At 43.2% G+C, this 27757-nt stretch overlaps 1 protein-coding gene across 1 annotated transcript in view; it reads left to right on the plus strand.

Moving 5' to 3' along the window:
• Positions 1 to 2612: 2612 nt before the first annotated feature.
• Positions 2613 to 27757, plus strand: part of VLDLR (very low density lipoprotein receptor) — a 114433-nt gene continuing 89288 nt past the window's right edge. The window contains exon 1 of the mRNA XM_033925291.1: positions 2613 to 2809. Coding sequence (XP_033781182.1) covers positions 2734 to 2809 — 76 coding nt within the window. The 5' untranslated portion in view covers positions 2613 to 2733. The remainder of the gene's footprint in view (positions 2810 to 27757) is intronic.

A 27757-nucleotide genomic window follows, 5' to 3' on the forward strand; every position in this document is an offset into this window, starting at 1 on the left:
AAAAAAAAAAAGAAAAGAGAAGACTTATGCGATCAGCATGAGTGTCGATCTTTTAACTCCTGCTGCATTATTTAATACAAATTTACTAAAGTGCATTCAGGGATATAAAGTTTGTAGACACCTGGCGGTTTGAAGATTTAGAAGTCACTACGTTTCAGCAGCGAATCTTCAGCTGCATGTCACGACAGAAACCTTTTCCAGCATGAATTTGTCTATAGGAACCTGTTTAAAGAATCTATAATCGGGTCCCCTGAAGCAGGGATCAAAACGGGGCCGCGTTGGGACCCCCCCTCAATCCTGTCTATAAGTTAAGTAAACCTTTTAGAATTTGCCACAGGTGCAGTGACATTTGCAATCTCAAAGGCAGTACCTTGTTTGGACAATTTTTATGAAGTTTTTAGAAATGATTTTTCATATATACACCTCTGAAGGAAGTGATCAAAGATTTTACATAAAAGACTATGACTGGAAGGTGAACTCTTTTTCCAAGAGAGGTCTCACAACCTTCCCTTCAGAGTTTCGAATCTCTGAGCTTTTTTATAAACTTGTTTGATCACCCTTCATAGGCCAGTTCTTTTTTGATGTGCATTATTTAACACAACAGCAGTTTCCGGCCACTATACAGCAACTGCTCGCGCCAATAATCTCTCTGCCGAGGCTTACACTAGAAGGCAGTGCTTGTTCATGGAGGGCCAGTGCATGCGCAGACCATCTACAGGCAACGAAGATGGTCTACGCATACATCGGGATCGCTCTGCAGCAAGCCGTGTGGTCGGTGTGGGGCGTACCTCCGATCGCCCCCCATTTGCATGAAGATGCGTTGTGTATCAGTCGGCCGGCCAAGGAGCGGATCGGATCGCCCACGGAGTAGGAAGGTTAGTGAATCTAGCCCTTAATCCTCTACTACCCCAGGTACATTAGACCAGGGATCTCAAAGTCCCTCCTTGAGGGCCGCAATCCAGTCAGGTTTTCAGGATTTCACCAATGAATATGCATTGAAAGCAGTGCATGCACATAGATCTCATGCATATTCATTGGGGAAATCCTGAAAATCCGACTGGATTGCGGCTCTCAAGGAGGGACTTTGAGACCCCTGCATTAGACTGTGAGCCCACCAGGACAGATAGGGGAAATGCTTGAAGCGCTTTTGAGTACAGTTTTAATACTACAAAAAGGCAGTATACAAGTTCCAATCCCTTTCCCCTAAACATTTAACATACAGAAATGCAAGGCTAGAGTTAAAGATTGTGACCGTACACAGTGCACTTGCTTTTAGATGGGAAGGGGTAAAACACGGACCTGGCGGATCTAAAACCGCACGTCCTTAAAAATCCACTTGTAGCTAGTTTCTGGCTCTAACAGACCTCGATGACAATTTAGCGCTGACGGATCTGTCTCAGCATAGGGGGGAAAAGTATTAGGATCCGTCAGCGCTACAATGTCATAGAGGTCTGTCAGAGCCGCGGACCTCAGATTTTTAAATTTACTGGGGCTGCAGGAAACCGGTTTAAAGGATTCGTTTTAGAGACGCTCCAGCACTAGTCTCTGGCTCTGACAGACCTCAATGACATTTTAGCGCTGACGGATCCTAATACTTTTCCCTCCCTATGCTGAGACGGATCCGTCAGCGCTAAATTGTCATCGAGGTCTGTCAGAGCCAGAAACTAGCTATAAGTGGCACGGACCTCAGATTTTTAAGGACGTGCTGGTTTAGCTCCGCGTTTTACCCCTTCCCCTTTTAGATGAAGAACTAAGAATACCCATAGGCCAGTTCCAGTCATCCCGTTCCCATAAATCTAGAACAGGGGTAGGGAACTCCGGTCCTCGAGAGCCGTATTCCAGTCGGGTTTTCAGGATTTCCCCAATGAATATGCTTTGAAAGCAGTGCATGCAAATAGATCTCATGCATATTCATTGGGGGAATCCTAAAAATCCGACTGGAATATGGCTCTCGAGGACCGGAGTTCCCTACCTCTGATCTAGAAGCCTCAGCAAAGCTTATAATTAGCTCTTGTAACACACCAGGAACAAAAGTACCCGCTCGACAAACGTTCCCTATGATCAAAGCCTGCAGCCTTTATTTACAGAAGCGCCACGTATAATTTAGCGTAATTGCTAAATGAACGCTGCGCTTCAACCGGGGAACCCAGACCCGGCAATTTCACTATCAACAGCAAGCTCTAAAAGTTGCCCCTTCCCCTCCAATAAAAAAATTCGAAATCCTAAAGATTCATTTCATTTCTTAATGCAGGAGGGTTTTCTCGAGGTCACGTCCCTCGGTGGTCGGGTCAAGGTGACGGGCAGAGGGAGGGGGGGGGGGGGTAGCCGCGCGCGCGCGCCAGATCCAGCGGTGCCAGGTGCTGGGCAGCGCAGCGCGGCGCAGTAGCGGGGCAACCCCGCGAGGCTGCGCAGTGCAGCGCGAGCCCAGTGCGTGCCGCGCTGCACGGAGCAGCTCCCTGGCGGGGTGGGTGGAGGGAAGGAGCCATCGGGCACCGAGCAGCTGCAGCAGATCAGGAAATGAGGCCGGGCCGTCGGCGGCGGCGCGGCCGGACGGCGGAGCAGTGAAGCGGCGGCCGGCACCGCCCCCCCCCTCCTCCCAGCCGCTATAAAGAGCGCCCGGCGTGGGCGGCCGGTCACCTCTGTAGCGCGCTCCACCCTCCTCCCCGCTCATAGCGCGGACGTGCCGCAGGGCGCTTCTCAACGATCGGCGAGTTTACGCACGGGCTCGGCGCCATGGACCCGGCTCCGTGGCTCTTCTCGTGGCTGCTGCTGGTGTGCTGCGCGCACGGAGACGTCGGCTCGATGCACGGTGAGTGACCCCGACGCCGTCTCCTTACGCGGATGGGTTTGGATTCGAGCTGTTGCTCTTCTGCTCGCCTGTCCCGGCTGAAGCCTTGTAGGGGGGGGGTTGCCGGGGGGGGGGGGGGTCTTGGTCCTCTATAGCGCGCACACAACGCCATTGGACTCGTCTCTTGCGGCAGAGGCTGCTCGCTTATTTAAATACTGTATATTCCCCCCCCCCTTTCTGATTGTATTTCTGAAGGGATCCGAGTCACGAGGGGGGGGGGGGGGAGACTCTCATTCTAGTTGGCGCCTTTGGCCGAAGCGAGTCGTTCTGCTGCTCTTTTGCAGGTCGGCGTTGGCGGGTTCGCGGTGGCTTCTTGGCGTCTGATTCGATCGGGGTTTCCCTGTTTGGAGGGGGGTGGGAGGGGGGTCGCTTTTTTGGATGCCTACGTAGGACTGTGCGGCGTCCGTGTGCTGCTATGGCCGAACCGAATCGGCGGTGGACGGTAGGATTGGAGCCTCTCTACCTTCGTCTAATTGGGGGGGGGGGTCCCCCCGGGTCAATTCATCATCCCCTCCCCCCTTATCTTCGGCTGCTGAGTCCAAATTAACAGGTGGCCTTATATCGGAGGAGCTGCTTGGGCTTAAAAGCTGTTTAGACCGCTCCAATAACTACACCCTGGTATAAAGGATTTATCATATTCGTATTCTAAGCGCGGCACTTGGTACAGATGAAAGAGCTTAATTGCCTGGCAAGGTGTGTGTTTAGGGAGGGACCGAGAAGGCAGGTCACGCACGGCGTAATCTAATTATCTTGGCTCTCCCCGTGGTGAGCGTTTTTTTAATCCAAGCTTGTAATCTCTCGTATATTAACATTGACTATTGAGCCAGGTTATTGGTCGCCATGTTTCGGGGGGGAGGTAATAGGTGTTGTAGGCGGACTCTGATTGCATCAGAGGATACCCAGGTCTCTTCCTCCTTCGCCTTGCCTTCAGCTAGTGTTGGGGATTAAGCCGAGACGGAATTTCTGGGCTTCATGCGTGACTAAATACGTACAAACCTGACATGTAGTAGTAGCTTGACTGAAGTGTCTTAATAATTTTCTGGATTGCGTCAGGCTTTTGGCATCGGAGCTGTTTAAGGTCAAGGATTTCCAATTAAATGTTTTAAGTTGGGAAAAACATTTTCCACTGCCTTTTTCTCTTTGGCATCCTCTCTGCTGGCTAGAGCAGGTAAAGGTGAAAATACATTGGAGGCTTGCTACAAAGGATTTGCTTTTCACTTTTTCTTGGTATCTTGTTGCTCAAGAGATTAAACTCTCTAGTCCACGGCACAAAATGTCTACTAAAATTAAGTACCTGTAATGTTAACAACTTTAATAGTAATATAAAGTAAACTGCTTAACCTAATTGAATCGTTCCTCTCTCTATACTACTCATTTCTGTGGGTTGCTAGACGTATACAGCAGCATTGTACATTAAACACATGATGGTCCCTGCATGAGAGCTTACCTTTTCTTGTTTATTAATTAGATTGTAAGACCTGGCAAGAACATGGACTACTTGTGGTCCCTTTAATAGGAGCCTCATGTCGGATGAAACTGTGCTGAAGGGTTATTGTGAAGTATTGACTATTATGCATCATAATGCAAACACAGGACTTTCCTTTTCCATGGTCTAGGATGCTTTGAAGGCAGTAAATTGCCTTGTAGAAAGAGGCTGCAGATGCATGTACAGGCTTTTAATGCAGCTTGCTGCTCTGGAGTTCTTTAAACTCTTAAATCTCAAGCTCCCTACCTGTCTTGTTTGCTGACTTCTTTTTTTTTTTTTTCTTCTCCTTGTGGCCAGATATAACCTTCAGGTTACTGTACATGTTTCTGCTAAGTCAGATTTTAGCCCCTTATCAATTACCTATAATGCTTATGAAACGCTGGGGAGAGGCTAGTAGGCGTTAAGTGGTTTATAGTTGGCTTCACTGCTAGCAAGATTTGCTGCTTACATCCTTTCAGCTTGCATATTTATGTCCTTACAATCTCTTGATTCACTGTACAAAATCAAAACCCTGAATCCTTGCTCTGTTAGCTTTTTATTAATGAGCTCCATCTAGAGCTGTGAGTGTGGACGGTGACGGGCCTTTCTAGTCTTAATAGATAGTCCCCCGTTATTACCCTGCTGCCACTGATGGTTTTCTAAGCTGAAGTCTGATAGCAGACAGAGGGGGGGGGGTGGCATGCAAGATCAGTGAATCTCTGCTGCAGTCTCCTGTTGCTAGCCTTAAAACAGCAGGAAGACGGTGTAGTAGTCATGATTTAAAACTACTTTTTAAGCACCTGATATCTCTTGTTTGACTAGTGAGGCACTGCATTCTGAAATCTTCACACTACAGTAAAAACAGTGTGTGACTAGATTGAGTGACGAATCTTAATTTGAATCTTCTGTAATATTCGTAAGTGGATGAAAGTTGAGTCCTATGGTAAATCTTGTGAGCTAAACTAAAGACCCTAAACATAATCCTAGGGGAGATATTAACCTGCATACCTTGATAAAGCGCTTTTATTTTTAAAAAAGCAATACTGCACACAATTTTAACTGTTGTATTTTTTAGTTGAGGCATCAAACTTTACTGTAACATGCATCTCTACATAACACACTAATTTAAATGCTCCAGTACACTGCTAGAGACTCGGCTAATCTGACTTTGCTCTTTCTCTGTTGATCATGTGTTAAGTACATGTGTTGTTTCACTTTACTGTTTTTACCACCTCACTGGAGTCGCTCATGCATCACTTTTAATAAAACTAGACATTGCTCCCCTACAATCTCGGAGCGCTCTGTTTTAACCTTTTTTGAGGTATTTATCATCTCCTGTCTAGTATGCCCTATATCTGCATATAAAATGAATTTTAAGACTAAAGAGAGAACGCCAACTACTTTAATGGTAGAGAATGGTGGGAGAATGCATTTAATCTAGCAGAGGAAGAAGCAGTCCATAATTCAGGAATCCATGGGGCAAGGGGGATTGTCGAAGCAAAAGAGAGAGATCTATGCAATATGGCATTCCAAAGTCAATAGTCTAGGTCAGGGGTAGGCAATTCTGGTCCTCGAGAGCCAGAGCCAGGTCAGGTTTTCAGGATATCCACAATAAATATGCATGAGATAGATTTGCATCTCAAGGAGGCAGTGCATGCAAATCCATCTTGTACATATTCATTGTGGATATCCGGAAGACCTGACCTGGCTCTGGCTCTCGAGGACTGGAATTGCCTACCTCTGGTCTAGGTGAGCCTTCCAGCCTTTCACTATTATGGTTTCTAGAAGTCTTTTCGCACATCAATGGAAACATCTTCATGCTCTTCAAAAGGAACTCAAATACTATTTAATCAAGGTGACACTGCCATTCTTGATCTAAACGGATAGAAAAAAAAGCAATTTGGTTATGAATGCTGATTCTTCAACAACTCAACAGGACCTGCTTTACAAACCAGATGTGATGTACATCCCTGGCATAGTCAATAAGACGACTTAAAAAAAAAAAGTAGAACTGAAAATATCAAATACAAGGGAAACATAGCACGTGGTTATGTAGCAGGTGTGAGGATATTTGTACAGTTCTATGCTATTTTTGACAGAAGTCAACATTCTTAAGTGGTTTTGGTAGAAGAACCTCGGGATATAGGTTTGTAATCATTTCATAGGCTCAACACTGAAATGCCGTATGGATCATACTGTTTGAATACCTCATGCAATTCATTCAACAGCTCTATGTGACTATCAGTATATTCATCCTTACCCCATTAGGTTTTTATTCCTGGGGTACTAAGAAAAGACCATCAGCTTCTGTTCTTGGTAACTTGCCTAATGGTTATCGAGTACTGTGGAGTAGCTCTAAGTATTCAGCATCAGTTTAGCTAACTCTAAATGGTTGTATCATGAACTTATCAGGTTCTCCCCCCCCCCCCTCCGAGTTGGGAGTCTAGAACAATGCAGGGTAGACAAAGCTGTAGACCAGTGTTCTTCAACCTTTTTACACCTATGGACCAGCGGAAATAAAAGAATTATTTTGTGGACCGGCAAACTCCTAAGACTGAAATTTAAAAAAAACATTTTCGCCCCGTCTCTGCGAGTTCGGTCCCCGCAAACCATCTGATCCCATCTGCACAAGTCTCAGTTATGATTTTATATTGAACATTTTATTAAAGTATAAAAAGAAACAATATTCTGTATAATTGTCATTTTATAAATACAAATATACAGAGCAAGGACCAACAAAACCCCTGTTCCCCTCCCCTTCACATATATCCCCTCCACTATCAAGAAAACTGAACAAGCCAAATTATTACAGAATGCTACACATAAATATCATGCTAACAGAATATTGCAGTCACACATGACAGGAATAGTGTTAGGGGAGTGCTGGAAGCTAAAGAAGCACTGCCTGGGCTTTGCAGTCCCCAGTTATGTCTCTCAGGATATATAGTTAAAAGCTGATATTCTAATGACAAAATAGAAATAAAATTATTTTTTTCTACCTTTATTATCTGCCCATTTTGTTCTGCTTTCTTCTCTTTTCTTAAATTTCTTTCCAAGGTCTTCAATCTATCTGCCACTTCTGTCCCTTCCTGTCTTCTACCTATTATTCCAATATCAAGAACCTCCTTTTTCTTCTTACTGCATCCACCCTGTGTCCAGCATCTCCCACCTACTCCGTCAAGTCCTACTTAGTCAAGGCTTCTTTTTTCCTTCACCCTACAACCTCCATGTCCAGCATCTTCCTGTGTTCTTTTTTTCTTCCCGTTGCTGAGCCATCCAGCCAACCCACCATCTTTCCCCATCCCAGTGCCTCCCTTTTCCCCATCTTAATCCAGCAGATACCTTCCATCACCCTACTCCCTCCATTCCTTATTCAGCATCTTCTCCTTGTCTCCCCCCTTCACCATGTCCAGCATATCCCCTCTGTCTCCCTACTCCCTCTACCCATGTCCAATATCTGACTTCTGTCTTCATACTCCTCATGTTCAGCATTTTCCATGTCTCTCTACCCCCTGCAAGGTCCAGCATCTATCTTTGTGTCCCTATTCTTCCAATTCCCACCTAGTTCCAATAACTATCCTCCCCCAAGGGGATCCACCATCTTCCTTCTGTCACACCAATCCCCCCTCCTGGGTCTACCATCCCCTTCCAACAACACCTATATTACATTTTTCCCTCTCCTCGTAATCCAGCATCTCTTATTTCCTCCCTTGGCTGCTGGCCCCGATCCACTCTTCCAGCACTCGATTGCTATTAGCCCTGCCTTAGACCCCGGTTCTGCTAAACTTGGCAGCAATAACAAAGCAAAACCTACCCTACCTTCAATTATGGTCCCGCTAAATCAGACGGCTAGAATGAAGACAGAACATAAGAAGTTGCCTCCGCTGAGGCAGACCAGAGGTCCATCCTGCCCAGCGGTCCGCACCCGCGGCGGCCCATCAGGCCCAATTGCCCGAACAGTGCCCCTGTCTAATTTTTCTACTGCCTCTACTCCTATCCCTATAACTTACCTCTACTCCTATCCCTATAACTTACCTCTACTCCTATCCCTATAACTTACCTCTACTCCTATCTGTACCCCTCAATCCCTTTGTCCTCCAGGTATCTATCCAAACCTTCTTTGAAGCCCTGTAGCGTGCTCCTGCTTTTCACATCCTCCGGTAGCATGTTCCATGTATCCACCACCCTCTGGGTGAAAAAGAACTTCCTGGCGTTTGTTCTAAACCTTCCCTCTTTCATTTTCTCTGAGTGCCCCCTTGTACTTGTGGTTCCCCATAATTTAAAAAATCTGTCCCTGTCTACTCCTTCTATGCCCTTCATGATCTTGAAGGTTTCTATCATGTCTCCTCTAAGTCTCCGCTTTTCCATGGAGAAAAGCCCCAGCTTTTTCAGTCTCAGTGTATGAGAGGTCCTCCATACCCTTTTATTAGCTTAGTTGCTCTTCTCTGGACACTCTCAAGTACCGCCATGTCCTTCTTGAGGTACGGCAACCAGTACTGGACGCAGTACAACAGGTGCGGGAGCACCATTGCACGGTACAGTGACAGGATGACTTTCTTCATCCTGGACGTGATATCCTTCTTAATGATGCCCAACATTTTGTTTGCCTTCCTTGAGGCTGTGGTGCACTGCACCGACGCCTTCAATGATGTGTCTACCATCACTCCCAGGTCTATTCACCCCTAGCGGTGATCCCCCCCCATTTTGTAAGTAAACATCGGGTTCTTTTTCCCTACATGCATGACCTTGCATTTCCCTATGTTAAAGCTCATTTGCCATTTTTTGGCCCACTCTTCCAGCGCTGTCAGGTCTTTTTGGAGATCTTTGCAGTCCTTCATGTTTTCAACCCTGCTGTATAGTTTGGTGTCATCCACAAATTTAATAACCTCACATTTTGTTCCTGCCTCCAGGTCGTTAATAAATATATTGAACAGGAGCGGTCCCAGCACCGACCCCTGCGGAACTCCGCTCGTGACCCATTGCCAGTCTGAGTAATGGCCCTTTACTCCAACCCTCTGTTTCCTGTCCGCCAGCCAGTTTTTGATCCATCTGTGGACCTCCCCTTGCACCCCGTGGTTCCATATCTTCCTTAGCAGTCTTTCGTGTGGTACCTTGTCGAAGGCTTTTTGGAAGTCAAGGTAAATGATGTCTATAGATTCCCCTTTATCCATCTGGCAAAGAAGTATAATAAGCCGCGGGACCTTTCCTCTTGCCTGAATTACTATTAGCTACAAGCTCTGCTGGTCTCAATCCTGCCCCTCAAAAACAGGAAGTCACTTCAGAAGGGGGCGGGATCAAGATCGGCAGAGCCTATAGCAATGCAGGCAAGAGCAAAAGTCCCGCGGCTTCTGTCTGTCTTTTTGCTGTCGGTTTGTAGCAGTACCGCAGCTGATCTTAACGCCGGCCCTGGAAGGGAAAGGGGAAGAGACGCCGGACAGGAAATTTAATTCGTAGATCTCGCCGGCCCTGTGCAGACCGGCAGAAATTTTCTGCAGACCGGCGGTTGAAGAACTGTGCTGTAGACAACAGCATTCCAAATAGAAGTCACTTTAGGGTGATTAATCATTATTGCGCATTTGTAGTTTGAAATCAATAAAGAACTTGAAAAAAAGTCACTTTAGGGTAGGGCTTAACCAAAACTGGGCAGCACTTGGGGCCATGATATTCTAAACCTACTGTGCATTTAACAATCGAAGCTAAACCAGTTAACATCTTAAGTATTTTACCTACAATGCACATAATGGCTCACTGCGGTCTCTTCCATGCTTCATAGCAGCTTCCAACTCTGCTATGCAAATGTAGTATGAGGTCATTTAATAAAACAAGCATGCCAGGCAATTCTTTGACATCACCTGGTGATGCACAAACTGAAGCACTGACTTCAATGTCCCAAAATTATCGGCAGGTCCAGGAGTACAATACTGTTAAAACGTCTCGGGTGCATGTCTAGTGCTGATTGTATAACATGGAAACTAAAAAAAAATCCCTCCAAAAACTTGGCAGAAATCACCTGTCATATTTCTCAATAAAATTTATATCCCCAAAATATAGGAAACTTATTTCCAATGTGAAAAAATCTCAAAATAGCAAAATGAAAGTTTGCATATTAAAGGCACATCTTATGTGCATTCATTAAAGCTGCCGTTCCCATAGTTTGCTGATGGGTCTCTGCCACCTCCAATAGCATCTGCATGCTTATGATAAGACATAACATTTCCTGGTGCATGCACACATTTTATGCCTCTTTCCATGGCCTGTTATGCACGTGTCTGTCGCTTTCTCCAACAGGTTGGATGGGATTTCTGGGAACCTCATTTGCATATGTGATATTTGGGCATCGCTCATCATTTTGAAATTTTTATACTTACTGGTATTACAACAACCTAAGATTAACAGTGATTTTAGAGCTTCAGGGTCTTGGTGTAGAATGATGAACAGGGTTTATCGCGCTTTGTGCTAAAATGAGTCGAGCGCACTCACAAGGACCGTCTTGGTCTGATGCAGCTCCTTCAGGTTACATTGGACATGCATGCTACCTCATGTACTGTAGAGCCTCGGAGCACCATATTTTCATATCTTGCATACTATATCGACTATTTCTTTCAATCTTATTTTCTTAATTCAAATTCATTTTTCATCCAGAATGCCTTTCTATTGAGACTTCCTTCAGCATAGGTGTAAATTATAAATGACTGTTTAATCTGATACCAGAGTTTAGAGTAGTTTACCTACAAATGTTAGGACTGAGTCGGGCTGAAACTTTTTTTTTTTTAAATTTATTATGTTTTTTAAAATAAACTAAACCTTATATTTAAGATGTATGTTTTGAGTTGTTGTAGGTCCCTATATAGTTTGGATGGGTTTTTGTTATTGCAAATCCCCACAGCTGAGCCCATCATGTCGTTCATTAATAATGGAATACTTGCCTTGGAAAAGTTATGTGTCTTGGTCAAGAAGGCATCCACATGTCCCTCAGCCAATGATATCTAATAGTAAATGAAAAGGTTTGCTAATTGAAGCTTGGTTAACCCCAAGATGTCTAAATAGATTGGTATTAAGCATAATCTCATGCAGAGCACGCTTGTCTAGGGGCTACAGGGGCCCTGAATTGGGATTGGTGCCTGGTCACCTAAGTGTAAAAGGATATGACTTATTGCAACTCTCTCTATAACGGACTTCCTCAAAAAGAAACTCGGCGTCTACAACTAATTCAAAACACTGCAATAAAACTTATCTACAAAGCCAGTAAATTTGATCACGTTACCCCCTTACTAAAAGAAGCACACTGGCTCCCAATTACACACTGAATCACTTATAAAACTATTCTGCTCTCTTTCAAAATTAGACTATCATCTGCCCTTATACCTAGATAATCTACTCATTCCTCAAAGCTCAGTACGCCTCCTTTGGTCAACAGATCAGAAACTCTTTATCAATCCCTTCTTTAAAAGATTGTTTCTACACCAGGAAAACAAACTTTGCAGTCATAGCTCCCACCTTGTGGAATGCTCTCCCACACCTACTCAGATTTGAAAATCAACTCGACAAATTTAAAATAAACTTGAAGACCTTCCTATTTAGCGATGCTTATTCTTGTGTTTAGATTTCACCTTAAACACATATAAATTATTTTTTTATTTTTTTTTTCCTCCTCTCTTTACCTTTTTTCTTTTTCTTCTTCTATATCTCACCAACCGCTTTCATAAAGCGATCCCATCCCATTTGTTTTTCCCCTCTTCCCTCTTTCTCCCTTTTTCTTTTAACATGTAACTTTCCCCCACCCTCCCCATTTTGCCTCACTTTCAAGTTTGTCTAGTTATGTCCTCAGTGTGCACTTAGAATGTTCTTAAACTACATATTTATTCAATTTTCTTATTACTTTTATTGTACACCGGCCAGATACTTGCAGATGGTCGGTATATTAAAAACCAATAAACTTGAAACTTGAAACTTCAGTCCAAGTGGTGAGTTTACATAAAGGGAGAAATGGTCATGAGAACTAGAGGGCCACAAATATTTCAGGCTTACCTCTGCCTGTTTGTTTTTTAATTTTAAAAGTTGTGTATCAATTTCAGTTCTCTAATCTTGTTCTGCTTTGTCCTATATTCAATCTTTCACATTCAACTTGAATCTTCCTTTGTCCATCTTCTCCCTTTCACTCTCCCCTCAGTCTTGGCCCTCTGAAACTGCCTCAAGTGCTGCTATACTAAGTGCATACTTTTCTGCTGTATCCTACCTGGAAAAAGGGTGCTGTCGGAGGTGGGGGTGAGACAGAAATCTGCAGAGGCTTCAAGTGGCAGGAGATGGCATGCCTTCTGCACAGCAGCATTTGAGGCAGGTTTCTGAAGGCCAAGTTGGGCAGTTAGAGCTGAGAGGGGGAGGGAGGATGCTGACATGGGGGGGAGGGGGTTCTGAGAGCTACTGGGTCTGCATGTTGGAGACCACTATGCTATTACTGAAGTTATTTTGTAAGTGGATATGTGGTTTGAATTATAGAATCTAGGACTCTTGTTTTGAATCTAATGTACACACCACAGACAGGGGATGCCAGAATTCTAATGCAGATCCAGTTGCTTAAATAGGTTCTAATCATTACCGTTAACACACTTGATTTGGGGGTTATGAGCAGGACTCAGATCCACATATTGCACCCAAGTGTTCTCGTGTGCCTCTAAAAAGGTATGCTAATAGAGATGACATGGGCAGGTCTTGGACCACCCTTGAAGCTAGGTATCAATGACCATTTAACGATTTTGGACATAAGAATTACACCAGCTTTTGAGGTATAAGTGCTGCACTCACAAATGCAATTTGTGCCAAGCACCTTTTTGTAGAACAGGGATTCGATGTGGATCTCTTGGACATCTAAATTCTTCCTTAAAACAACTTCACTTTCTTACATGAGCATCCTCCATGGTCCCTGCCCTCAAAACTTCAGTGCCAGAGTACCCGTCTATGGATAGGGTTAATTTGTCATCAACTCCTTTACTCTGCTGCTCTTGCAGGCAGGCCATCTTGTGCACTGGGGACTGCAGCGATTGTATTTCCTCACCTCCATGTGGTGGATTGTTGATAAAATAACCCATTTAGTTGAGGGGGGAGGGAATTTCTCTGGACTTCAGATGATGGGGCACTTTTTGAAGAAAAAAAAGGCTATTTCTAATAGTGGGACTAAGGACTAGACAGTCTTAAAAATTTTCCATGTGAACTAATAATATTTCATTCCTCACGACATGTTTCGTGTTGGTTCTAAAGCAGATGTCAACTTCAATGAATATTGGAACACAAGCTTGCTCAACTATAAGAAATTGAGGGAAGTATATTGAAATCAGATGAACTGATATCACTGGTGAGTGGGTGTTTGAAGTTCACAATCTTAAAACACCCACAAACTGGTGCTTACTGGGGTATGACTATCATCACTAGTTCACATACAACCCGTTGTAGGCTGTTTTAATGAAACGTTGGATATAATTTATGCTCGGACTGTAATTTAACAAAAAATACTTAGCGTTCACCCAACGGGAGCTCAGCCGTTTCGCTAGTTCATGTTTCATCAGGGTTTTTTTTTTTGCAAGCTAACAATGACGGAAGCTTTGAAAAATATAGCAGTCGGTTGTCAGGTTTGGGCGATTGAGTCTGTTTAAAATCAGTTGCAACAGACTAAGTCTTCAACCCCTGACTAAGTGTAAAGAGAAGCTGATTGTATACATCTAGCCCAGTGGTCTCAAACTCAAACCCTTTGCAGGGCTACATTTTGGATTTGTAGGTCCTTGGAGGGCCTCAGAAAAAATAGTTAATGTCTTATTAACAAAATGACAATTTTGCGTGAGGTAAAACTCTTTATAGTTTAAGTCTTTCCTTTTGGCTAAGTCTTAATAATATTGTAATTTATAGCTAAAGAGACATATTTTATTTTACTTTTGTGATTATGATAAACATGATCTAGCATAAGAACAAATTTTCTCCCAGTTCTGCAAGAATACCTCTAAACCTGTCCTGGGGACCCCAGCCAGTGGAATTTTCAGGATACCTGCAATGGAATAAGCATGGGTGTGTTTGCCTCTTTTTTACATGTACTCTGCAGGTCAGCATTCTGAATGATCTGCGCTGCTCCCGATGCTCATAGGAACTCTTGTCGGGAGCAGCGCAGAGCATTCAGTGTGCCAGCCAACACTAAAAACCGCTTTTGTGGCTTTGTAAAAGAGGGGTTTGGGGGAGGGGGGTGAGATAACTGATTGAGATTAACCGTGTCATCTCTTGGATGTTGGATTTTAAACTGAAATTAAATCAGACACTCTTTTTTTTTTTTTTTTTTTTTTTTTTTTTGCTTCCTCTCAACCTTTCTCCTTGAACCATTTATTTTAAATACTACTCAAGATACAATTCACTCTTCGATTAAAATACCGAGCTATTCTTGATCAAGAATTTGATGCTGTGGTTCAGAAGGGGTATTATATGCTGTTGAAGTTGCACACCATTAGACCATACTTTGAAATTTCTGCATTCAGAGTTCTGGTCCAGTCACTACTACTAGGTCTTCTGGATTACTGTAACATCGTTTACATCACCAGTACTAAGAAAAATTGGGCTAGATTGAGACTCATTCAGAATACTGTGGCGAGACTTATCTATGGTCTGAGGGAAGTTCAATCATGTAACCCCCTTTTATCGTGAATTGCATTGGCTTCCTATAGAAGCCCATATATTTTAAATTGGGTTGCATTTATTATAAGGTTGCTTTTGGTCATGCCTCACTTTACTTAGGGGTCCTTTTACTAAGGCGCGTTAAGCCGATTTTAGTGCACGTTAAACATGTCCATAGAATATAATGGACGCATTAGTATTTAGTGCACACTAAATCGGCTAGTGAGCCTTAGGAAAAGAGGGGACTAGTTGTTGTTTTGTTTTTTCCCCCTCCCCCATAGCTTCTCAAAGGAATAATAGAAGATCTCATTTGCTATCTTTCAAAATATTTGGTTGACTAGATCTTATGGGTTCCTTTTAGTTTCTTTTTGAAAACCACATTGAATTTCAAGGCTATGCGGTCTAGAAATTATATGTTATCTCTGGTAGAAAAGGCTTGAAGTACTGGTACTGTTTTGCATAATGAAGTGTCCGATCTGCCGTGTGTACACCACTATATTAAGTAACAGTGACACTTGGCATGAAAGCATGTGGCTATTTTGAGATGGCTGGCTTTTTTTTTTTTTTTTTTTTCCCTTTTCAGAGAAGGAAATGGCAACATGTATGCTTCCACCAAATCACTAGTGAACACTTATTTTTTAATTAAGGTGCTAGGATATAAATCATACTAGAAGATGCAGAAAAGCATTTTTCTGTGCACATCCATTTTTCTGTGCCATCTTGTGGACTTCCAATATGTAGCTAAGATTGATGGCGCCTTTACAGTCCAATATCAACCTGAAAAATTTTTTTTGTCCTAAAAGCTGCATATGCAGAGCTATGGCAAACTCTGATGCACTTCACCCTTTCCGCCACAGTACTCAAATTGCTTTGCTAATGTCAAATTGTGAGGTGGCTTTCAGGCGCTCAAGGAAAATATTCACCAGAGTAAACACCCATGTAGTACTGTGACTTATTGCTAATATAGAACAGCAACACAGTACAGCTCATCCCAGGAATAGAATCGGTGTACTTTCCACCTTAAACCCTCAAATTTTCCATCCTATTCTTCCACAGCTCTTCTAGGAAGCTGGCACAGGCTCAAGCAGGCTTACTAATGTGCTAGGTTACATACAGTTCCTTTGGTTCTCAAATTACATTAACTGAGAACAGTGCTTAAACCTTAGGTGCTCCACTGCATAAGACAATCACTTGCAGCCAGCGTAGCCAACTCTTGAGGACCATGGTTTGAAGTCACTCCAAAGGCTTGAATGTTGTGTTTCCTGAGGGAAAGGGATGTCTCCAACGTTCTGAGAGAGATTCTCTCAATTTAAGTGCCACACTGGCAACAGTTGACTGGCTCAGTGGGAGACACTGCAAAACTGGAAAAACTCCAGTGGTTGAACTTCACAAAAATTTTTCTTGCTGTTCTGACTTGGCACATACTGTTCTTGAATTTCATAATTTAACACTTAATGAAGGGATGTTGAAAAGTTCTCGGCCCAGCCACATATTCATCCATAAGTTAACTCACTTGGCATATCATGTTTGGAGTTTTATCTAACCAGTCCAAAAAAATATTCTGATCACTGAAATACTGCTTCGCTCTTGCAATCACTTATGAATTGCTCAAATTGTCACCCTTTCAAACTTTTTAAGGTTAGGAAACAGAGAAAATAGTCAGATGGAGCAAGATCTGGCAAGTACAGTGGATGTTCTATGCACTGAAACCCAACTGTCAAAATATCATTTTGTGAGCAGATGCATTTTCTTGCAAAAAGAACTCCTCCGCAACTTTTTTTTTTTCCTTCTTTCAATGCCTCCTTTAATCAGCACAACAAGTTACAATAGTATTCTACATTAACTGTTTGGTCCCTTGAAAGATAGTCGGTCATTACAACACTGTGGCCATGATTGTCTGCAGACTTTTGGGTCTTGAATCTGGCCTTGGAGAACCTGAGTGCCACCATTGCATGGACCACAGTGGTGCAACTAATCGTTACAAAAAGTTGGCACCAGCTATTTGAAAATGCTGCAAAATCAACTTGGAAATGTCCACGCAACACTTCTCGCAGGCATTCAGATATTTGGGCACCCACTTGGCTGACAATTTCTGCATACTCAGCTGCTCATGGACTATACACACGTTCCTGGATATCTGTAGTGTCTCAGCAATCATTTAGCTGATATTTGCTGAATTCAGGTCATGGACATGGTCAATAATAGGAGTTGACACTATTTGGAGGCCTCCCAGACATTGCTGCATCTTCAGTCTCATCTCGACACAGTTGGCACACCTCTTCACTGTAGAGTATGATGGGCATTTTGTCTCAGGGCTAGATTCTCAAAAATATGCATTAAACTGAAGGGCTGCTGTTGCAGCTGTTATTGTAGCAATAAAAAAAATCATTCTCCAAAATGTAAGGTTAGACCCCCCCCCCAAAAAAAAAATGTAAGGATGGAGGGGATATGGTTGAAGCGCCCTTACAAACACCAGGTCCCGAGTTCAAGACCCTCACAGAAGATTCATTAGGAAGTAGAATCAAATGACAAGCACAGCCAGAAGTGATTGCATAAAGAATATTATATAGAAATACAGAAAAGCAAGATTCATAAAGATACATCAAGCATTACAATGGTAGAAAATAAGTTTTACAAATACAGACTGCTTCTGTGCTCTTGTGAATGAGAGAGAAAAACAGCTTCCTGAATAGGTGTTATGAGGACAAAGAAAGAAAGACAGGTAGAGAGAGAAAGGGGGGTGGGAGGGTGATGTTCCAGAGAGAGAGAGAGAGCCAGGGGTGTTGCAGAGAGGAGGCTTTTAGAGGTTGGAATAAATAGAAACTATTGTTTCCCAGTATCTTTCTGTTTAGAATTTGTAAACTGTTTGAAACAATAGTTAGTTTAATTGATAAGGAAGGTGTGATACTAGCAGGCATGGTAGATGGGATTAGTCTCTGGCTTCTTTGTCCCATTCAAGTAGCCTGTTTTCTCGATAAAGAATCCAGTCTAGATGCTTAATGTATGTGAATTCTGTGCAGGAGCACTTAAGGGTCTATTTGTATCAACATTCCAGAGTCGGATTGATATAATGTCCTTTGCTGATGTTGGTTAGGCCAACTGAAAATGCTAGCTGCTAGCAATGCTAGGCAGACACAAAACACTCCTGCAAATTTGTCAAACTTTGGTCACAGATGTGGCACAACAAGGTTAGTGAATTGCTTGTTCGGAGTGATCACTGTAATATTAATCTTATTCCACTACATTTGCATGGCAGTATCAGACTGCTAGAAAACTCAGAAAAGACTTGTAAGTCATCTTGATCCACCACTAACATACATGCACACTAAACCAGCTGGTTTAGCGAGCACGTTGGGCAGACTTTAGTTTTGAGAATTTGCCCCTCTGTTTTCATCCTACATTCGTTGATTTCCTTTGGACTTTTCTTCTGCAGAAATAGGAACTTCATGATGGCCGAGTTCCACACATTTCATTGACATTGTTCAATCGATCTGAAACAATGTCAAAAGATAGCATTATGATTCTGCAAATTTGCACTCTGCAAAATTAAAATAACCACTTCAACTACTGTGGCAAAATAACACTCGGCTTAGAAAGTTGGTTGGGCTGAAAAATTTTCAGCATCCCCTTGTAAACATACCATGGTACACCCTCCTCCCCCCTTCCACCTCTCTTTTCCCAACCTACCCCCCTCTCTTCTCCTAACTTCATTCTACCTCCTTGCTCCAAATATTGTTCAATTGTTTTCGAACCACTTGTAATTTTTTGTTAATCTAATGTAAACCGCCTAGAACTCCTTGGGTATGGCGGTATACAAAAATAAAGTTATTATTATTATTCTTTCCAGAAAGGGATTGGGACTTGTGTATGTAATAACTTTTCGTAGTTACACAATCCCACGCTATGGCTTACATATATACAGTTACCAGTACTTATTTTGTACCTGGGGCAATGGAGTATTAAGTGACTTCCCCGCAGCCTCTGGGTGCAGAAGCAGCAGCTCTACCACTAGGCCACTCATCTCAAGGTTTAAACTTCTCTCTGCTTCAAAATTTGGGACGGCATCTCTGTAGATCTACCCTGCCCTTTGCGATGGACTCGAAATTCATGACACAATGCTTGGAAAGTGGGATATGATTAGAGAATGACACGGGGAAAAATTATCACTGTTCCCTTCCTATTAGAGAATGACACGGTGACAAAAATTCATCACCGTTCCCGTCCCCGCGGATAACCGCGGTAAACAATCTTCATGTCATTCTTTAAGGAGAGAGGGAAGAATCGGAGTATGAATGGCCACAACCACTGACCCTCAAGCTTTGCTTTGAAGAATGCTGGTGTTGAAGGATTGAAGTTGAGATAGACACTACAGAATGACAGTCTCTGGTATCCAGAGCAGATATTGTGATGTCATAATGCCTCATTCCACCAATTGGCCTAAGAGCCAATCACATCAGTGATGTCACAATGGCTTCATTATCCTTGGCTCACATAAGAATCAGAGTATGAATGGCCACAACCACTGACCCTCAAGCTTTGCTTTGAAGAATGCTGGTATAGAAGGACTGAGGCTGAAATAGACACTAAAAAAATGAAATGGGATTATTTCCCGCGGTTATCCGCGGGGACGGCAACGGTGATGAATTTTGTCACCGTGTCATTCTCTACTTCCTATCCCTGCCCCATCTCCACGAGCTCGGTCCCCATCCCGCGAGCTCAATCCCCTGTCCCTACCCTACAAACTGTTAGATCCCATCCGCACAAGCCTCGCATAGTTATGATTTTATACTGAACTTTATTTTTATTAAAGTATAAAAAGACAATGTTCTGTACAATTGTCATTTTTATAAACACAAATACAGAGCAAGGATCAACAAAACTGTCTCCCCTCCCTTTCACAAATATCCCCTCCACTATTGCGAAAACTGAACAAACCAAATTACTGCAGAATGCTACATATAAAAATCAAGCTAACGGAATACTTCAGTCACACATGGCAGGAGTAGTGTTAGGGGAGGGCAACTGGCCCCTGGTCAGAGAGCCCTAAGCCAACTGAAGCTAAAGAAGCACAGCCTGGGCTTTGTGGTCCCGTTAGGTCTAATACCAGATCTAGCAGGATACAATTCAAAACTGAAATATTCTAATCACAAAATATAAATTATTTTTTTCTACCTTTTGTTTATTTTATTCTTCAAATCACATTGGTCTCAGGCTTTGGTTTTGGGTTCCTTCTGTCTCCGTCGTGGCATGGCTGGCTCCTGAAGGTAAAATGGGCACAAGAGGAACTGGGGAGGAGATTCAGAGTCTGAAATGGGCGCAATTCTTTTACCACAGAAGCAAGACTTTTCACCACTCCTGTAGGGCAGTGAAAGGTCTTGTCTCCATTCCCGCAGATTTACTGCAGTGACCTCGGTTTACCGCGGTAAAAGGGCCCCATGTCATTCTCTAGATATGATGTCCACACCAAGGCATCCCAAAAGGGGAGGGGGTCCAGCTTCACTCACGGGAATCTCTGACCTAGTCCAGTTAAGCAGTTGCCATGAGAATGAACTTTTATAACTCCAGGTTAGAATATTGCAATGCTGTTTTGCTCCTTAATGGTGGTGCATGGGACACTATTGGATGACCCCTGACATTAGTGTTGACTATTGCATATCTTGCAACTAACTCATCCCCTTGCATAACAGGTGCAGAGCTTTTTCCCATAGAACTCAGACTAAAATCACTACTAATCTAATCTAATCTAAACCTTTAAGTTCATCTCCATGAGAATGGAGCTCGACACGGTTTACAAGAACTTAAAATAGTACTACTAGTACATATTATACCTCTTTGTACCAAGCAGATTGTGGAAGCAATAAAAAAAAACACTACAGATGCCACTTAGTGCCGTTATGGTATGGTGGTAGACTTGTATGAGAGAAGTTAGGACCTCCTTGGCATACCTCCCTAGGGGAAGGAAGTGTAAGTGCAAGTATTGCATTAGGCCCCAGGATATCAATATACCACTGGAAACAGTAAGCCTGACTTATACTATAGAATATCTGTGGCTTCTGGCACACATCGACTGGACCTCCAACCATAGGAGCCAACTTTTTTCAAAATGATTAGGGGTACTAAAAAGCACTGCCACAGACACTGCCCAAGCTCCACACCTGACCCCACCCCTATAATAGTACTAATTTTTAATGCCATTTTTCATATATATAATACATAATGGTTAACCACAAAATTAAACTACTGTATGCTTCTCAGCATCTATTCTACCTGAAACCTGGCCTTGGTCACATGTGCAGAACGCAGAAAACCCCTATGCAAATACAGAACCACAAACTAATATGCAAACAAATCCCTAATATGCCACACTATCAGTGGTCCAAACTCGCAGCCTATGGCCTGTACTAGTGCTGTCCGCTCTTTGCAGTGTCCTCTGGCTTCCCCCCAGCCTCCCGCTCTTACCTTTAGATAATTACCGCAGACTGTAGAGAGAATCGCCAGTGCTGTAGAGAGACATGCAGGCTGCCGTCCTCAGCAGCACGTTCCCTCTGCTGCGATCCTGCCCCTGACGTCGGAGGAGGGGCGGGACCGCGGCAGAGGGAACGTGCTGTAGAGGCCAGTGGCAGCCTGCAAGGAACACCGGCGATCCTCTTTGCAGGCTGCGGTAATTAGCTGAAGGTAAGAGCAGGAGGCCGGGGGAAAGCTGGAGGACGCTGCAATGAAGGGGGGAACATGCAGGCCTTGGGGGGGGGGGAAGATTTATAAACTAAAGTTTTACCTCGTGCAAAATTTTCATTTCTGTAAGACATTTAACTATTTTTTCTGTGGCCCTCCAAGTACCTACAGATCCAAAATGTGGCCCTACAAAGGGTTTGAGTTTGAGACTGCTGCTCTACATGCAGTACACTAGAAAGAACAGTGCAAAATATAGACAGCAGATAATGACACATTTCAATCACTAAATTGAAAATGGAATCATTTTCCCTACCTTTGGTGGTTTATCTTTTTTCTCTAACCATGTTTTCTCAGTCTCTGGCTGCACTTCCTTCCTTTTTTTTTTTTTCTTAATTGTTTCCATGGTAGTCTTATCCATTTGCCATTTTCTCTCCTACACTTTCTGCCCTACAATCCATATTCACTGAAAACAGCAACCGCATGTAGATCCTTAGTCACATTTGTTTGAATAGTGTATAGATCATATCGGGTAATTTCATGTTCTCATAGAATACACTTCTTCTCCCTTCGTATTCGCGGTGGATGCGTTCTGGCAAAAGGCATCTGAGCAGAGTTTTTCATTAATGCTAGAAGTTGGGGGTCCCCTGAGTAGCAAATAGTCTCGCAAGCTACCAGCGCTGCTTTTCCTCTGCTGTGATCCATCCAGGTGGAAGCAAAAGTTGAAGCAGAGGGAAAGCTTCAAAGCTGTGCCAGCAGCCAGTGAGTAGCTGCCACATTGGGGCCCCCTGAAAGATTTTTTTGAAAGGAGACGGGGAAGAGATGATAGAAAGGGAAGAGATTCCTAGACCACACCTCAGCCCTGGTTGAGGTCCCAAAACTATTGGGGGTGCTCAGGCACCTACAGAGCTGGCACCTATGACCTCAACTGTAGAATGCCATGACTACTTAGACATTAGACAAACTAAATATCAAAGCCAGACACTGCAGTGCAATGCCAGAGAGATACTCTGAAAAATGGCATTGAATTGCTCATGTGTATCTCTTGTTCTAGGCTTAGAGGTATACATGAGAACAACTTGTGGTTTATTTGTTTTAGTAGCAAAAATCAGGGATGATGCACAAAGAGCCAGCTGGAGCAAGCTACATCAAGACAAAAGCCCTTGTCAGACCAGTTCGTGCAGAGCCCCAAACAAAAACACCAGTTTGACGCTTCCTTCTGATTAAGCCACAGATGGGTCTCGAGCTGAGCAACTCCCATCATAGCCTCATGCAGCAGATAGTCCTTGAATAAGATCTGTAGGGGGTAAGAGCTAGGACTGGGGAGAGCACATTGAGGGATGGAAGAATTGCCCAAGCACGGGGGTTTTGTGGAGGTAGGTGCACAAATGAGCTGTACTGATGCCCATTTGATGTCTGCCATTGGATCAGTTTTAACGTTAACACTGGACTTTCTTTTACTCCTAGAGTTGAAAGGTTCTAGATCTGGTTTGGTATAATTGCCACATGTCTTAAAACCAAAAGACAAGAGTGGTCTGAGCTAGCAGGCAGCAGCAAACTTGTAAATGAAGCCTTACTGTAGAAAATGCCAGGATGCTTACAGGTATTAAGATCTGTGGTATAAACTAGAGGTCTGCAGGACTCCCACGGGGGACCCCCTTTAGCCAACAGGACTCCCACGGGGATGGAAGGCTTTGGAAGCAGGGTTCGTCCATATAATATAATGGACATGTCAGCTTTAGTAAAAGAGGGGGGTTTAAGTTAATTACCTGAACAGAAAACAAAAAAAGGTTCCACCAAAGAGGTTCCACAAGGAAAACAGCAGCGCAAAGACAAAAGAAACTGGAATTGATGATCCTGTCAGAAGTAATTGCTGCTTTTTATGGGGATGGACGGGGATGGAGGTAATTCCTTCTGGGGACGGAGAGGATCCTGGCGGGGATGGGTGGGATTTCTGTCCCCGTGCAACTCTAGTATAAACGTGATACTGTGCCAGTCCTTGTGTGAAGCTGTAGTCTATGTAAGGCATTTGCATTGGTATCATGAACTGCCTTACCAAAGGTGAGGATATCATACATACAGGGGGAGGGGGATTGTGGCTAGGGTCTGATGGCATAAAATAAAAACAGTTGGGTAAACAAAGTCTTGCATGCTATCTGTAGTATTCAATCATGTGTTGATATACTGGTAGTACCCCATACTCTGCAGCTTAGATATCAGCAGATCTACCAAGTTACCCAAAGCCTTCATGAAATGAGGTGAATATAATCGCTATTGCCACACTTAGTGTAGTCAAAACAGTGCTTTTGGTGGATTGTCCCGAGTGATCTTGACAGTTTGCATTCAGTTGTTGGTTTCCTAGTTTCTCTGGGGTAGAGATGCACTCAAGAGGCAGCAGACGCCTCAATAGTAGAATAACTTTGAATATACGTAACTTTTTGGCTAAGTTTCACAGGAAGCTCTGAATCTGAGTAGTACAAGGAGTTGGTTCAGTATCTGAATTTTGCTAGTCTGGTTTATCGTCACTCCTTCGCCTCGTGATCACACATCTCGCCTGTGTGTGTGTCCGTCCCCAGGCACTGTCTTGCCTGATCCTCTCCACCCTCCTCCCCAGCATACCTCAAATGATCAGGAAGTAATGTCTGAGGGAGAATTGAGACCAGCACAAGCATCAAGTTAAGATGCTGCTCACTGCCAGCAGTCCCCCTGGAAGAGTACAGGGGATGCACAGCACCAAGAATGCTGGTTGCCACCTGCCCTCGCTCTGCTGCTGATCTTTCCTGCTCTTGGTCCAATATCTCTCGCTAATTTACATTGAAAGATACACATGGAAAGTGCAAGGATGTGTGGTTTCACCTTCAGCAATGCCACTTACAAAAGGTTTACAGGCCCAAGAACCAACACTTGAGGCGCACCATTGTTAACGTCCTTTTCAGCGTGGGTCCAATAAGCATCTTGTGCTTCTACCGATTACTTTTTTAAAGTACTACACCACATCACTCAATCTTTTACATAACAAAAAATGCCTACAAGTTTTTAACTTGGGCAAAGTAATACAAGAAGCCTGCCAACACCAGCTTTTAATAATCTCCTCCCCTTTTTAATGGACCAGTTCCTCAGCTCAGTCCATGGGGCATACCCAGCCAATAGTTTTCTAGTAATCTACAGTGGTGATACCTTGCCAATCGACTTATGCCCCAAGCACCAGGTTGAGAAGCATGAGCAAATATTACAGCCAAGCAGAGCTTAAACAGTTTCCTTGTTCCATATCACTGTCAAGTGTTCCAGGATGTGCTTATATAGACTTATTTTACACACGAGGAACAGTAAACAAATCTTGCTGAGACAGGACACTTGAAGTAAGAACATAAAGAAAAGCCATACTAGATGACCTTGGGTCTGACCTAGCCCAGTATCCTGTTTCCAGTAGTGGCCAATCCAGGCAGAAACCCAGATAGGAACAACATTTACATGCTACTAATCAATGGCTACCCCTACATCTCTCAAACCCAGCTACACTAACCACATGTCACCACATCTTCTGGCAACTGAAGGTCTGGAGCAGTTCGTACAACATCCAAAGGCAAGTTACTTTTTTTTTTTTTTTAAGTTTCTCCTCGTGGCTAGTTAAGGTAACTTGACAACTTTGTGTATTACTGTAAATGGCTTCAAAGTCATTATTGGCCTTTGTGCTATGTATAAACACTGAGCATACAAGAGCCCTCAATTTCTGTAGTAACTTGAGACGTTGATAGTCGCCTTACCAATGGTATTCCTGATCACATGCTGCTGCCTATTCTGATGGCTAATGGAGCACTTTTTTCTCATCCAACCACTGTATTGGCTCAGACCTCGCTTCAGTACAGATTCTTGTTCTTACTACTTGATGATTCCTTGTTAGTCTGGAGGCTTTCCCCAGACTACCTGCTACTGTCCACTAGTTCAGGTAAACAGGGGCCTAGATAACACACACTCTAGATCAGTGGTTTCAAACTCGCGGCCCGGGGGCCACATGCGGCTCGCCAGGTCCTATTTCAAGGCCTTCAGTATGTTTATCATAATCATAAAAGTAAAATTAAACCATTTCTTGATCATGTCTCTTTAGCTATAAATGACAATATTATTAAGACTTAGCCAAAAGGAAAGATTTATAAACTAGAGTTTTACCTTAAGCAAAATTGTCATTTCTTTAATAAGACATTAACTATTTTTTCTGAGGCCCTCCAAGTACCTACAAATCCAAAATGTGGCCCTGCAAAGGGTTTTGAATTTGAGACCACTACTCTAGATTTATTTGACCTAGACAGATGCCGAATTACATGGCTCAGGCCGGAGACTTCTTGGCGGCCAGTCCTGGTTTTGAACTTTACATCATAGTGCTGTGGGATCTGTAAGCCCGATTCACCCCCCACCCCCTCCCCATCAGTGAAACTGATGCTGCAAATCTCATAATACCCAGGGTGGAGTGGTCAGAAATCAGGACTGTCCAAAAATCTCTAGCCTGGAACTGGGTATCCTTGCATACCTGCCTAGATCACCATAGTTCCAAAGCCCTTTGCTCAGAAGTCTGCTTCCATCTGTACCTCATTCTTTCTGCCAAAACCTGGGGTGACTCTCTGCCAGCTTCTCCCTTGGGTTCTTCCCCTTATAGGATACTTGGCTAATGTTGGAGGAATAGCTCATGCCACTTCTAGGGCAGAGCTACCCCTAAATATGTAACAGGAAAAACTACCTCCTATTCAACTTAAAATAGCCATACTTGTTAACATGCTGCTAACCTATAAATTAAGGTTTAGTCAACACTGCACAGAAACAAGGTTAACAAGGATTGATTAATAATGAATTGGATACATTGTGCCAATTACCTCAATGCTGCACATGCCAAATGGGGCACAAGTGAATAATTCTAACATGTAATTGAGGCTACAAATACTGACAAAATAGACTTTTTTTTATATAAAGCAAGTACCTAGAAATGCCTGCAGGTGCTTTAAAGACTCCAGAATTAGACAGCAGCATCAAGGTGTAAGGAGAATTAAATAACTCGGATGCTTGGCACTGGAGAATGACATGGGGACAAATTTTTCCCCATCCTTATGCAAACTGATTTTTTTCCCTCCCCGTCCTTGCAAGTTCTTTTCTTGTCCCTACCCCATTCCTGCAAGCTCCATTCTCATCTGTACAAGCCTCAAACACTTAAATCGTAAGTGTTCGAGTCTTTGTGCGGTTAAGACAGAGAGGAAGACTGTAGCCCAATACCTCCTAATATAATTATTGAATAAGACAATGGCTCTGTTATGGACAACAAATGTGAAATTGTCCATATCTTATCCCAATAAGAGGCAACATATGGACATTTGAATAGCATATGCTCCAATGTACCAATTGCATCTTTTACATGACCATCAGAGCTGTGTCCCTTAGATGCATCAATTCTATATAAATGAAGTAGTCCATAGTGCCTTGCGCAATTAGAGGACATAGAATGTAGTGACATGAGAACCAATTTCCATTGTGATTTATCTAAATTGATCAAATTCCCATGTTCCTTGCAAACCCCTTGGTGGTTTCCATACATTAATCTTCAAATGTTTATACCATTGGGCAGCTGCCCCTGGACAGGAGGATAATGCAGAGCAAAGTGCTATACAATCCAGCTGGCCCTTCTGCATCGTAATTTGAGGGTGTACCAATGTAACACAATGTTTAAGCTGAATCCATCTGTAGAATTGATGAGGTAGCTTATATTTGTTCAGTGTCAGAGAATGGCATCCAATCCTGGTCATGCAACAATTGTTTAATTTGCCAGATACCAGCTTTCTTCCATATTCTCCAGTTAATAATCCCTGTTTTATATTTTGGATTATTTCATATGGTAGCCCGAGATGCATTACTCCATTTAATGTTGACATTTTTTTCTAATTCTTGAAAGGCAGATTTTGTAGCGATAAGCACAGGGTTCGTATCCAGCTCCCCTACAGTTGTTGTGAAATGAATTAACCATAAGAGCCACAAATTTTCTTCATACTGGAGCCAAGCCAGCAAGAGTTTGTGATTCTGCAATCATCTGCTTTGAACTCTTGTCGAAGTATGAAGGCTAAGTGCTAGCCATAGGAACTTGGAAAGTT

Source organism: Geotrypetes seraphini, chromosome 1 (genome assembly GCF_902459505.1).
Source record: "Geotrypetes seraphini chromosome 1, aGeoSer1.1, whole genome shotgun sequence".
Lineage (NCBI taxonomy): Eukaryota > Metazoa > Chordata > Amphibia > Gymnophiona > Dermophiidae > Geotrypetes > Geotrypetes seraphini.